This window comes from Apodemus sylvaticus, chromosome 3 (genome assembly GCF_947179515.1).
Source record: "Apodemus sylvaticus chromosome 3, mApoSyl1.1, whole genome shotgun sequence".
Lineage (NCBI taxonomy): Eukaryota > Metazoa > Chordata > Mammalia > Rodentia > Muridae > Apodemus > Apodemus sylvaticus.
In genome coordinates this window covers 28,683,778-28,696,687 of record NC_067474.1, presented here as the reverse complement: position 1 = coordinate 28,696,687, position 12,910 = coordinate 28,683,778, and the positions used below count along the sequence as shown (strand labels likewise).

At 40.4% G+C, this 12,910-nt stretch overlaps 1 protein-coding gene and 1 non-coding gene across 2 annotated transcripts in view; both read left to right on the top strand.

Moving 5' to 3' along the window:
- Necab1 (N-terminal EF-hand calcium binding protein 1) overlaps positions 1-12,910 on the top strand; it is a 170,702-nt gene that overhangs the window by 75,662 nt on the left and 82,130 nt on the right. The window contains exons 4-5 of the mRNA XM_052176111.1: positions 675-700; positions 6,910-7,007. Coding sequence (XP_052032071.1) covers positions 675-700; positions 6,910-7,007 — 124 coding nt within the window. The remainder of the gene's footprint in view (positions 1-674; positions 701-6,909; positions 7,008-12,910) is intronic.
- On the top strand, positions 9,673-9,814 carry LOC127681909 (small nucleolar RNA SNORA48). Its single transcript, XR_007977251.1, has one exon. It is a non-coding gene; the product is annotated as a small nucleolar RNA SNORA48 (small nucleolar RNA).

Genomic DNA, 12,910 nt, shown 5'->3' with positions numbered 1-12,910 from the left:
TCTTTAAGAGTTATGTTTCTAGTCCTCTTATTTTAATTTTAAAAAATAGGAATTATAATATATTGTTAAATTCTCATTTATCATTTCTCTCAGAATCTGATTAGTTATAATGATCTACTGAATAATAAGTATCCAAGATCACAAAGCCAGTAAATCATAGAGTCTAGATTTGAATTCAAATTCAAATTCAAGCATTCAGAGCCCAGGCTCATGTTCTTTGCTACTGTGTGTTATTTTCCAGTATGTTGAAAGGAAAAGCATAAATACAGAATTATGTGTCCAAGACAGACTCTGATAATGATCATTATTCATAATATGAAACTACTTAACAATGTAGAATGGAGACTAGAGCTAGCCACATACATTCATTAAGCAATTATGTGGATTGGAGAGTAACTATATTTAAATGTTTAGAAAATTCAATAAAGGGCTAGGAGTATAGCCATGGACAATCACTTGCAAAGCTTGTATGAGGTAATTGATTGACTAAAGTATCTTTTCTTATCTCTACCCTGAGGTCTTTGGCCCATGGTCATGGCATTATTCTTCTGACAGTAATGTATTTATTAACATTTTATCCAAGTATTTGAATTTATCAGTTCTCAGCACTGGAAAAGGAAAGATAAACAAAAAATGTTATCAAAGAAATAATATCTTTCTTTCTCTCTTTTCAGCAATCTCGACACTGAAGAACTATGCGGTAAGTATCTGTAAGGCCAGTCAAAGTATTGTTAATTTGATTTATAAAAGGGGCAGGTATGATGTGATATTTCTCACAACTTGGAGTTAAAAGTCCTGGAGTAAGGATTTAAGGCATGAGTCTGAGTCACCTGGGATTTTTCTGTATCCTTGAATTTGGCTCCGGTGTGCATGTTACTTGAACAGCTGAGCCTAGTTAATTTGCCTGTGAAAAGAAAAATGGGATTGTTCAATGGTTTTATAGAAATGAACTCCTCAGTTTAATGTGACTTCTTCATGTGTTTTATAATCATCGTGCAGTCTTTCCAAAGTTGTATTCTTGAAATATAAAAATCCCTTTGTTCCATATCTGTGCAATCATTTTAGAGACTTAAATGCACTTTTGAAAAAGAAAAGCACAAGTGCAGTAAGAAAATATTTCCAAGCGCCTAGTCTACCAGCATTTTCATTTATCTCTGTTATGTTTGTGGCTGGGAATAGAAATCAGAGATTAAAGATGTGGGAAACTAAATGATCTGAACTTTATTCTTCGAGATGAGAATGGAACATTATGAAACTACTAAACTTGAAATATGTGTGACTCTGAATATTTTATATTTTGCATTTTAAGACAAATGTGTTAAATAAAATCTTTGTACAGTATGATTTGTTGTCTAGGCAGCCTAAAACATTTAGATAGTTTAAAGAAAAGATGTTCTAAGACTTCTCATTGAAATCACAAATGTTTCCTAGCTACTGTAGAAATTTTACAATTTTAGAGCTCAGCACAGTCATCCAAATGGACATTTTATGTCAGTTAAGACTGGTAACCTTCTGTTTCATCAATCTGGCAGATCATCGTTGAAAGATTTTGTCAGGACAACATGTCACATTGTAGTTTCAAGGCAGTAACTAAACAGAGCAAATAATAATCACAGATCAGAAAAAAATAATCACAGATCAGGAGCTTTCAAAGGTTTCAGTGGCCTTTAAACACTATGCTTTCTGAATAATACCTGCATAATGTCCCTCAGTTCAGGGACAAGAATCCAACTGAAAAACACAAGATCTGGGGCATAAGTAAGGCATTTTGGCATCCCAGAAGGTTAGGCTTTTGAGATTTATGGGGAAACCATGCCATCCTTTCACACACAGTCGCAGGTGTCCCCCACTCTGCATGGCAACTATTGTGCTAATCAGACAAAGGGTCTCCATAGACCATGACATTAAAATGTGTGGTAAACAGCAAAGCCCTTGAAGGTCAAGTTGTAGTCCATCCTCCTGTGTATACAGCCCCCACTCAAGCTGTAGTCCATTCTCCTGGGTAGGCAGCCCCTGCCAGTGAAGGGTTTGATAACGGGGAGAACTAAAACAACCACATTGATCATTTTGTGAAGGTAGAGACCTATCTCTTTCAGATGTCTAGGTATGGCACACCAAAACATGGTTCCCTCCAATTGTTCAGGTAATTCCATTTATACTCAACTAACTTTGCCTGAGTAAGACGAGCCAACTGAAAAACATAACTATTACTAATATGTCTTAAGACAAAAACATTTAGTGGCTCCTCTCCGATTACTCTGTTATCTGTTTGTCCTTAAGGCATATCTTACAAGTCTCTGTCAGCTCCTAAAACAAACAAATATTAAAGCACAACAGTGAATCTTCACTTAATCATCCCTATGTGATTCTGTTTCTCTTGCTCTATATGATGAACTTGATTAGTCACGTACCCTGTCTACACTGGATAATCTGACTGCTGCCCTTCCCCCACCGTTTTAGCAAGGGGAAACTGATTGAGCTTTCAGTCAACAGAATTTCCTTCTATTTTTAAAATCCAGTGATTATATTCATAATCTTTTTATAATACTCTCCTCTGCTCTAGACTATGCATTTTATTTCTAAATTGCAGCTTCATTTCCCATTATTTTGTGGATATAAAATATTTAAGTTGGATTTTAATCAGAGCCAAACTTTCAGTCCCAGCAAGTGAAATATGTCAGGCCACATCTCATACAAGTTTCCTGTAGGTGTGGGAGGGGTGAGGCTTGATTGACATAGAATGGAGATTTCATACACGTTCTCCTAGAAACCAATTACAGATTCTAGGTATCTACATGTCAGCTTTATTAAGCCTTTGCTTAATTTATCAGTTAATTCTATTATGGAACTAAAACTAAAAATCTATTAAAATATTACTTTAAAATATAGTTGCAAGCTAATTTGTGAGAATAATACATAAATACTATCTTTAATTAACAATGTTGCAGGACATGAGTATACCAGCTGAAGCTTCATTGGTGAATTTTGAGTATGTTTCTTCAAAGTGCATTTTTCTGTTAAGGTTTTTCTAGTCTGCTCATCTACACCACAGTAGATTCATCATTTCTGGACATTAACATCTTATTGTGTCCTTCAGATTGCAGGGTTAAGCCTTCTTACTCCCTTTTCTGCCTGGTTTACAAACACAGAGGTGCTAACAAGGTACACACAGAGTAAGACGTGTACATCTACAAGAGAATGCTTTCTGAGACAATTTCCCACTCTGATGCATTAGCCCTGGGCCCTTTTGTTCTTAAACTAGACCCGACTTGGAAGATTGAGTCACAGAATAAAATTCAACATTACTAATACTATGCAGCGAGGAATGGAGAAACTACCCTCTTGTGAGCATTTTATTAGTGACGGCATGGTGCTGATTATGCACGGGAAGATAATTTGCTTTCTGGAAGCTGATGTTACTAAAGTATTTATTTATTAACTGCATTCTATTCTTCCACTGACACATCCATCCAGTGTCAAGACTACTTTACAAAAGTCCTTCACATCAACTGAGAAAAACTGGCTCTAAGTTTTCTATAAAGGCTGTATGAATATGTTTTCAGCAAATCCATGCAACTTATTTGTGTACTTCAATAAAAGTAGGCATTATTTTCTCTTGTTGCCCAAAGACAAGTGTTTCAAGTGATCAATATCTGCTCCAAACCTACTTTTCTCCAATGACGTCATGTAATGGCAAAAAAAAGCAATTTGCTAGTACACATTGACATTGTAATATAACTAATAAATATGAATTGTGCCAACAGGAATATGGCATTACTCCATTCTCAGCCATTTCCTCCTCTTCCCTTTACTCCACACATTGACTGATTCAAGTCCTTTAGTCTATGATGAAATCCCTCCTGATAATGATCTTTGCCCTTGTCTCTTGAAACTTCACTGTCTCTTCCTAATCATCAACATCACATACAGGTAAAATCTTTGAGAAAAGCTGGAGGTTGTCACTCTTTTTTTTTCCAAAATGTTTTACCTACCTGTTGTACATAGCCACCTTAAATTTAGTTTTCGTGTCACATTCTGCAGAGTCTATAGAAAATCGGATTTAGTAGATGAGACTTTAATAATAATCTCAAGTTTTAGCAAGTTTCTTGGAATGATACTTTTTAGATGTAAATGTATCCATAAAACCCTTGGTGTCTTATTAAAGCACATTTGTGAGTCAGCTGGCCTGTGGGCCTGAGATGGTGTGTTTGTTAGCAAGTTCCAACTGCAGGCCAAAGAGGAAAAGCCAGGAAGCCCTGGAGGACTGCAGGAGATGATGGGAAGCCCTGGAGGACTGCAGTAGATGGTGGGAGGCCCTGGAGGACTACCTCACACCAGAGATTGCAGCATCTTGCTGTGAAAGAGAATCAATAATACTGAGCTTCACCATGTTGCTTAGCTTCCCAGATCAAGCTGTTATCAGGGCTGGTGTTCTAGTTGGTCCCATTGCTTGTCAGAGTTATAGTCATTGCTAGCTTCTGTATAACTTACAGTGTGGTTGCTACATCTCTAACTGTGTCCATGTTAAGATGAGCAAATGCATAAACGAGGAAGAAGAGAAATGAATGAGACTCAAAGCCCCATCAGTTCCCTTGCTAAAACTGTGGGGTAAGGGCAGCATTCAAATTATCCATTATAGACAGGGTACATGACTAATCAAGTTTCATGATTATAAAGAAAGGGAAACAGAATCATGTATGAACGATACAGTTGAGACTCACTGCTGTGCTTTCACATTGATAGTTTAGGAGCTGACAGAGACTTGTAAGATATGCCTAAGGACAAACAGCAGAGTAAATGGAGAGGAGCAATTTTCACTGGATGAAATTTTAATTCTCATATGTAAAATGCCTCTATAGTCTTCCTTAATTCACAAACTTATCTTTTCTGCATTTTTCTTTGCATATTTTGCTTGTTACCACTTAATATTGCTTCTCTCCTGATATACATTATTTTTCCATCTTATTACAGCATTATCAGCTGCATATTGATTCATAAAGAGTACTGTCCACATGGACTTCATTTATTACAATCACTGCCCAGATAAAACAAATATTTTAGTCAGTCTCATCAGGAAATTAGTAATATAAGCAAGACTTAAACTATTATTTATTCACTTAAAGAATATTTGCTCTTTTATTAGGTCACTAATCCCTCCCTAAAAGAATCTCCATAAAAGAGGTGTCACAGTATTTTCTTAAAGATTTCAGAATCTTGAATGTATTTTACTTTTAGGAAAAAAATATTTCATTTATTTTGGATTTATGTGCGTACAGGCTATCTTTTGACAGGAATCTAGAATGCTTATGGTTCACTGATTTTTCATTCTCAGAGAAGCTTTTATGTTGGCTACTCAACTGAGTATGAGTACTTAAATCAGTCAACTGTCCAGGTTTTTGGGGTCTCTCAATTTTTGGACAAAGTCTTCTGTAATCCAGGCTTGACTTGAACTCTCTTTGGGTAAGGATGACCTTGTATATGTGATCCTGCTGTCTCCAGATCATAAAATTCTGGGATTACAGTCATGCACTACTGTATGTGGCTTATGTAGTATCGGGGATGGAAAGCAAGGCTTTGTGCATGTTCAGCAAGCACATTAGTCAACTGGTGTACATCTCCAGCCTCCACGTTTGCGAATACCAAATGTCAACAAATACCCTAATAAATTAATAAAAGCAGTTTTTTTTAATTTTTTTATTCGATATAATTTATTTACATTTCAAATGATTTCCCCTTTTCTAGCCCCCCACCCCCCGAAAGTCCCGTAAGCCCCCTTCTCTTCCCCTGTCCTCCCACCCACCCCTTCCCACTTCCCTGTTCTGGTTTTGTCGAATACTGCTTCACTGAGTCTTTCCAGAACCAGGGGCCACTCCTCCTTTCTTCTTGTATCTCATTTGATGTGTGGATTATGTTTTGGCTATTCCAGTTTTCTAGGTTAATATCCACTTATTAGTGAGTGCATACCATGATTCACAATAAAAGCAGTTTTTATCAAACACCTTACTATATGCCCCAGGAATTAAAATCTGTATGTGAGTTTATATCATTTTAATATAATTTCTAAAGTATTATGGTATTACAGAAATATAACAATAGTAGTTCATTGATAAATGGTTCATGGGAGTAGTAAAGACTATTTACATAGTAAATAAAACTTCTGCTCCTTCTAATATATGAAGTTTTGTTACGATTGGATGTCCCTATCACTTCTTGGCCTTTTGGCTAAGATCAAGTGAAGATTGGATGCCTCTGATTTTAGAAATCTGGGTTCTATAAATGAAGTTTCCCTGTATCTGTATTACATTTCAACTAATTCAAAGTTATTTTGTTTCAAGTTTTCATTTTAATCATAATTTTCAAGGCATTACTTATTCCTAACAATGTAAAAATATGACAAATATGGCTTTTGCTCTATTGAAATAAATCTCTGAAGTCATGAGTTGCTTTTACACATGACAGAAGTGTGCCCATGGGTAGAGCCCCAGCTGGCCTCCCTTGTGATTTTGAAGCACCAAACCTTGAGGGAAAACTAGCCTTACTAAATGTTTCCTAAAGAAACAAGAATATTTTTATTTTTACATTTTTTTCTGAGATTGTTATCCTAGTGGGATCTCTAATAATCTACTGTTGAGAAGAACATTTTATTAACTCAACCTTGTCATTATGCCCTGACTCATGTCCGCCCCAATCCCTGTTTTTGTAAGAAAGAACACCTTTTGTAAGTAATTACTTTTCCAAGGAAATTAGTATATAGACTCAATTTCATTTGAAAGATTTTTAGTTGTCATTTATATAAAGCCAATATTTGCTTACTGATTTATGAAGTAAAATATCAGTTGTTTTCATGATCTTTGTTTTATAATTATCCAAACCCCAATATAAATTTATTTTAATACTTTTACTTTCCAGAATATTTTTCTCAGCACTTGGGTGAATATGAGAATGTACTGGCCGCACTTGAAGACCTGAATCTCTCCATACTGAAGGCAATGGGCAAAACAAAGAAAGTAAGGCAGTGTCAATGGTTACTCTCGAGAACAGTATCTTCCTTGAAAATGCTTTCTTGAAACATATTCATTTCTCAATTAGTCATGAAAATACAGATTGCTTCTATCAGTGATGGTCCATTTGTTTATATTGACTATATTCTTCCTTCACAGTGCAATTACAAGTATTAACTGTGCACTGGAGACTATTTTGTGCTGAGTATACAAAGATACCCAGTGTTATTCAGGAAATTCTTAATGTGATGGTAATGCATGTGTGTAAATAATTACATTATTATGTAACAGAGGAACCCAAGATGGAAAACTCAGTTCATACTGAAAGAGATACTTGAAGATTTAGAAATCAAGATCTTGGTCATTGGGACAACAGAGAGGTAACAGCATGTACAGAAACTCTGTGTCACAAATGGCCCAGAGCACTCAAGGAAATAAACATGAACAGTAACATTAAGTGTTTGGAAAACTGAGAGAGTGACATGATTGGAGATGAAGTTGGATTAAGGAAGCCACGCTCCACGATGCCACCAAAGCTAAGGGTGTAAGCCTTTACCCAAGATGCAAATAAGACAGTGTTTCAAGCAAAGATATGAAATGTCATTCAGTCTTTCAGAAAGAGTGCATGAGAATTAGCCTGTAATTGAGATAAGAATGAGAGGGCATAGAATCAGGAAGGTGGATACGGAGGCTGGTTAAGCAGTTCTGGTGAGAGATGCCTGTATTTGGAGGACAAATTGGTGGTAAATATAGAGAATAGAAAGTGACTTGCACTTGTGGTTGCCATAATAGCTGTAGAGTTTGGAGAAGTATAGAATCCCATGGGATAAAAGAGGGTATTTTTCAAGATAAACTTGATCTTTAGCTTGGATACTTGGGTAGTGACTTTACCAAGGGAGAATGCTGGCAGAAAACCAAGCATGGGGATGTAACAAGATAAGCTTCTATTGACGCTACACTGCCTTAGTGGTCTAAAAGAAGACAATAAAACTACTGGAGACAGACCCTTTTCTCATTAGTAACATCTAGTGGTGGAGTTGCAATAAAGTGCTTGAATTGTGTCATCTACACAGAGGGGAATAACTAAAATAAGGAGAGAATCTAAGCCTATTCAATAAGACACTACAGCTTTTGTGTTTTGTGATAGGAAGAGAAGAAGCCAGGTAGGCTAGGGATGGGCTGGGAAATGTGAAGACAAGCCAGTGCTTACAAACTGGAGAAAAATATTATAAACTGTGATGAGTGGTTAAATATTGACTGCTATGTAGAAACTAAGAAGTGAAAATTAAATTTTTAACTCTCAGTGACTCAACTGTCATATTAGCATTTAAAATGCATGACAGGTAAGATGTTTTAAAAGCATTCATAGAGTTCCTGAATAAAGACAACAAATTTATACAACCAAAGAATCCTTATATTCCTAAAGCCACCTAAAAAAATAGAGAAATGAGGTTCTTTAAAATGCATTGTTTACGGCATCCCAGTCTGGAGATAGCAAGGCAGACAGGCACCAGGCAAGCTCCAGACAGAAGGGGCACTGGGCACCTTGATCTGGGGAAAGAGCCACAAGTTTAAGTGCAGAAGGAAAGGCGTAAGGAATCTGCAGTGACAGTTGCCACCACAGCAGGGAGAGTAGTGGTTGGGCTGACACCGAGTGACCGGTTGGGACATGTAAGAAACATTTGAATCCTCATATCCCATCCTCTGCTCACCAATGACTTTCTGTCGACCAAGGTTGGAAATTTGTAGTCATTTCAAGGGTAAAATATTATATCTGGTCTGGGGCCATATTAGACATATAAGTGAGGGATTAATTTAAAATCTGCATCATAAAGAAAAGGTGTCCAGTTTTCTTCTCACTAAGCTCTCTGAGTGTTGGCAATGTTTCCTTTAGGCAGACAGGAAGACTATTCTTTTCTTTCTTTCTTTCTTTCTTTCTTTCTTTCTTTTTTTCTTTCTTTTTTGTTGAGTATCTTCTTCATTTCCATTGCCAATGGTAAAACCTTTCCCAATTTCCCCCTCCCAAAAGCCCCCCTCCCCAAAGATTCCCAACCCCTCCTCCCACCCCCTGCCTCCATGTATATGCCCCTCTACCCTACACACTCCCACCTCCCCCCACGTTCCCCACCCCATCCATTTCCCTTTGTTGGGGCCTCTGTTGAGCCTTTACCTGACCAAAGACCACTCCTTCCACTGATGCCCAACAAGGGGCATCTGCCACAGTTTTGGCTGGAACCATGTGTACCCCTTGGTTGATAGTTCAGTCCCTGAGAGTCTTGGAATGTCTGGATGTCCGAAGTCATTGTTCTTCCCATGGGGCTGTAAACCCCTTCAGCCCCTCTGGACCACCCTCCAGATCCTCCATTGGGAACCCCAAGCCCAGCCCAATAGTTGGTTGCTAGCTTCTGCCTCTGTATTTGTAAGGCTCTGGATAACAAAACTGAAGAGTCGTGAAGGATATAGCCTGGAAAGATCTTCTGTCCTCTAATACTGACCAGCAAGTTCCCAAACTACTTATTGCTAAATATGCTACCTGTGGAAAAGAGTCAGCAGACTTCTTATAGAGGGCAGAGATACAAATAGGAGGGAAAGAAAAAAAGAATGACAGAAAAGAGTTAACATAGGAATTATACAGGAAAATAACATTTTTGAAAATATTAATCCCCACCCCACCCCCAGCAATGGGCAAAGAGACACTTTGTTGGTGGTGTTGTTCTTCTATCAGTCATGGGCACAGCAGAAGGCAGATTTTGTTCATCCTAGCTTGATGCCTGGCTTGGTGGGCATAGCTGTTTTATGCCTGGGTTACATAAAAATCAAATCAAATCCAGGCAGCACAGCACAGGAGGAGGAAGACAGACAGAGACCCGTATTCTGCCATGCTTCGTGGTGCAGGCAGGGAAAGATGTTCACAGACCGGCCCTTCGTCCTTCAGCACAGATAGGCCATAGACACATAGAGCCCTGCCTACCGCACACAGTAAAGTGAAGAAAGAGTAAGACAGGCAGAGCTGATCTGCCCTCCTGCACATAGCAGAGTGTCGACACCATGCAGCAAGACAGAGAGTGTCACCCTGGGGCCTGCCAGCAGAGTCTGTGTGGCCAGCCTAAAGTGGGAGTCACACCACAGTATCTGAGTATGTGGTGGTCAGATGGAAGACAAAAAGAAGTGTAACAGCTTGAGCATTCTGAAGAGAGTTGGAGCTGGAGACTCGAGGGTGGAGAGAGGAGCCTGTTGTGAATGGCCAGCCCCCTCAACTGGGGCCACAGTGAGGTGCCAGCCTGAGCTGCCAGTAAGGGCCCTGTCTGGGTCCCTGGCTATGCAGTGGCAGGCACCAGTGTCATGTCTGTATTTCATATTAACCCTAGAGAGTATGGGGACATTTCTGGTCCGGCAGCCAACAGGGACCATGTGGAAGTCCAGGGCTATACAGAACTACCCTTGGCCCTGCTGCTGCCCCTGCCCCTGCCCCTGGTCCTGACTCTGCCCTTGCCCCTGCCCCTGCCCCTGGCCCTGGCCCTGACCCTGCCCCTGACCCTGACCCTGACCCTGACCCTGACCCTGACCTTTATTTGTTGCTGTGCACTGGAGAGTTGGCTCCACCTCTCACCAGTTGCAGTACTGGTCGGTCAGAGCAGACCCTGCACCTGGCCCAGGCAGCACAGTGGAGCTGGCCCTGGTGGATGTGGGTGAGCCAGCCCTGAAGGCGCAAGAGTGGGAGAGCTATCTCTGGCAGGAAAACTACCCACGGGGTCATAATCACAGGAGAACTAGCCCTGTGCCTCATCAGCTGCAGCGCTGGGGAGAGCAGGCCTTACACCTTGCCTGGACATCAGAGCAGAACTGACCCTCGTGGTGTTGATGCAGGGAAGCCAGCCCAAGGGTGAGAGCCCTGGAGAACTACCCCCCCCCCCCACCGCGCGTGCTCCTGCCACCCATCTGCCATGAATCGGTGTGGGTACAGGAATGATGCTCTTTCCTCCAAGCCCCTGCAACAGTAGGAAGAGTTGGTCCCAGAGTCATGAGAGCAAGTGAGCTGGCCCTGTCGCTCTCTGGGCTCTCTGCACTCTGGCTCTGCACCTCTTCTGGGCTGCACAGTGGAGCTGGCCGTCACGGTGCACTGGTGAGCCATCTGCAAGGGTTTCAGAGTGGGGAAGGCTGTCCCACCCCCTTGCAGGCTGCAGCACTTAAAACCGTGGGTCCTGCATCATGACTGGGCAGTTCAGTGAAACTGACTCTGACGCTGGGGGAGGAGGGCATGTGGGCCGGGGTAGAGTAGGGGGAGTGAGCCAGCCCTGAGGGCATAGTAGGAAGTATGGAAGAGTAGGAAGGAGAGCTGACCCTGCCTCCTGTCTGTGTCATCATTTAATGGTCTAGCTGCAGTAGTGCTGGACAGCTCAACCTGGTGGTTCCCATAAGGGAGAGCCTATGGGATGACCAGTACATCAGTAGCTCCTGTACAGGTCCAAATTAAAGGATCTGAGTCGGCCCACCCAAAAATTTATATCGCTTGTGAACCTTTGGGAGTTGACAAAGGGCTAGTCCTGTGCATCCAAAGCAGCAGGATCTCCATGACACAGATAAGCAACAGTATAACCAGGAGGTTTTCCAGTGAGCATCCAATATTGATGGCATCACAGAAGCCAGAGATCTCCAGCCAGACTACAGACTCATTTCAATGAACATTTGCAAGTGAAGATTGTGGACAGAGGGATACACTGTGGGACACACTGTAACATATTACAACTTCTACAACGAGATGTTTCTATGTGTGTGTGTGTCTGTATGTGTGTGAGAGAGTATGTGTGTGTGCATGAGATAGAGTGAGAGAGAGAAAGTATGGGTGTGTGAGTGTGTGTGTGTGTGTGTGTGTGTGTGTGTATGTGAGAGAGAGAGAGAGAGGGAGGGAGGGTGGGAGTTTATATTTGGAGAGGTTACAAGAGCAAAGGACAGATATAAGGAGACAAGGCAGTGAGAGTAACTGGAGGGCATGATGTGAAACTCACAAAGAATCGATAGAAAGTTAAAAATTCATACTATCTTTAACCTCCTTATAAAATAGAACGAGATACAATACTTATGAAGAAAGAAATAACAGAAAACCCAAAGCAAGAAAGTGAAATGAAAGAGTATAAACAATACTAACAGATTTATAAAATAATGTTTAGAAAGTCTCCCCAGATGCAAAGGAAGACAGACAATCAAAGTATCAACCAGTGATGTCTTATACCCAAAATATACTGCGCAGAAGGTAACCCAAGCAAAGAGGACAACCTGAAAAGTAGAACCTGAAAGCATTTTAACTTGACTTCCTCAGAAGACTCTGGAAACTGTAATTAGCTTTTGCCCTTGGTTAATTTATCTCCAGAAGTGGTCATTTTAACATCTATGCTGGGCCTCCTTCTGTATGCTACTTGAAAGTTGCCAACAAGAAGTTGGCAAGTCCAGTGCTTGCCCAGGATACACACCATAGCTGTCTAAGGAACATAGCAAATCCCTAACTCATTAAAAAAAAATGAAGAATAGAGAAAGGGAGTGGTTAAGGTGTATCTCTAGAGCATTTGTTCAGTATCCATGAGGTCACAAGTTCAATTCCCAGTACTACAAATAAAAATCTGTTTGGCACATACTGTGCTTTGAATGTGAAATATACCCCACTACATTATCTATTTGAACATTTAGTTCCCAGGTGACTTCACTGCTCTGAAAAATTGTGGCAGTTTTAGGAGTTAGAGCCAGCCTACACAAGTTGGTTACCTGGGCTAGACCTTGAGGTTTTATAGCCTTGTTCTGCCAAGATACAAAAAGCCAGAGTCCCAGCTGCTCACTTCTGACGCCATGAAGCTGCCCATCACTGTGCCTTCTCCTGCACTGTCTCCTGTAGACAGTGTCTCTTCAAACTGTGAGGA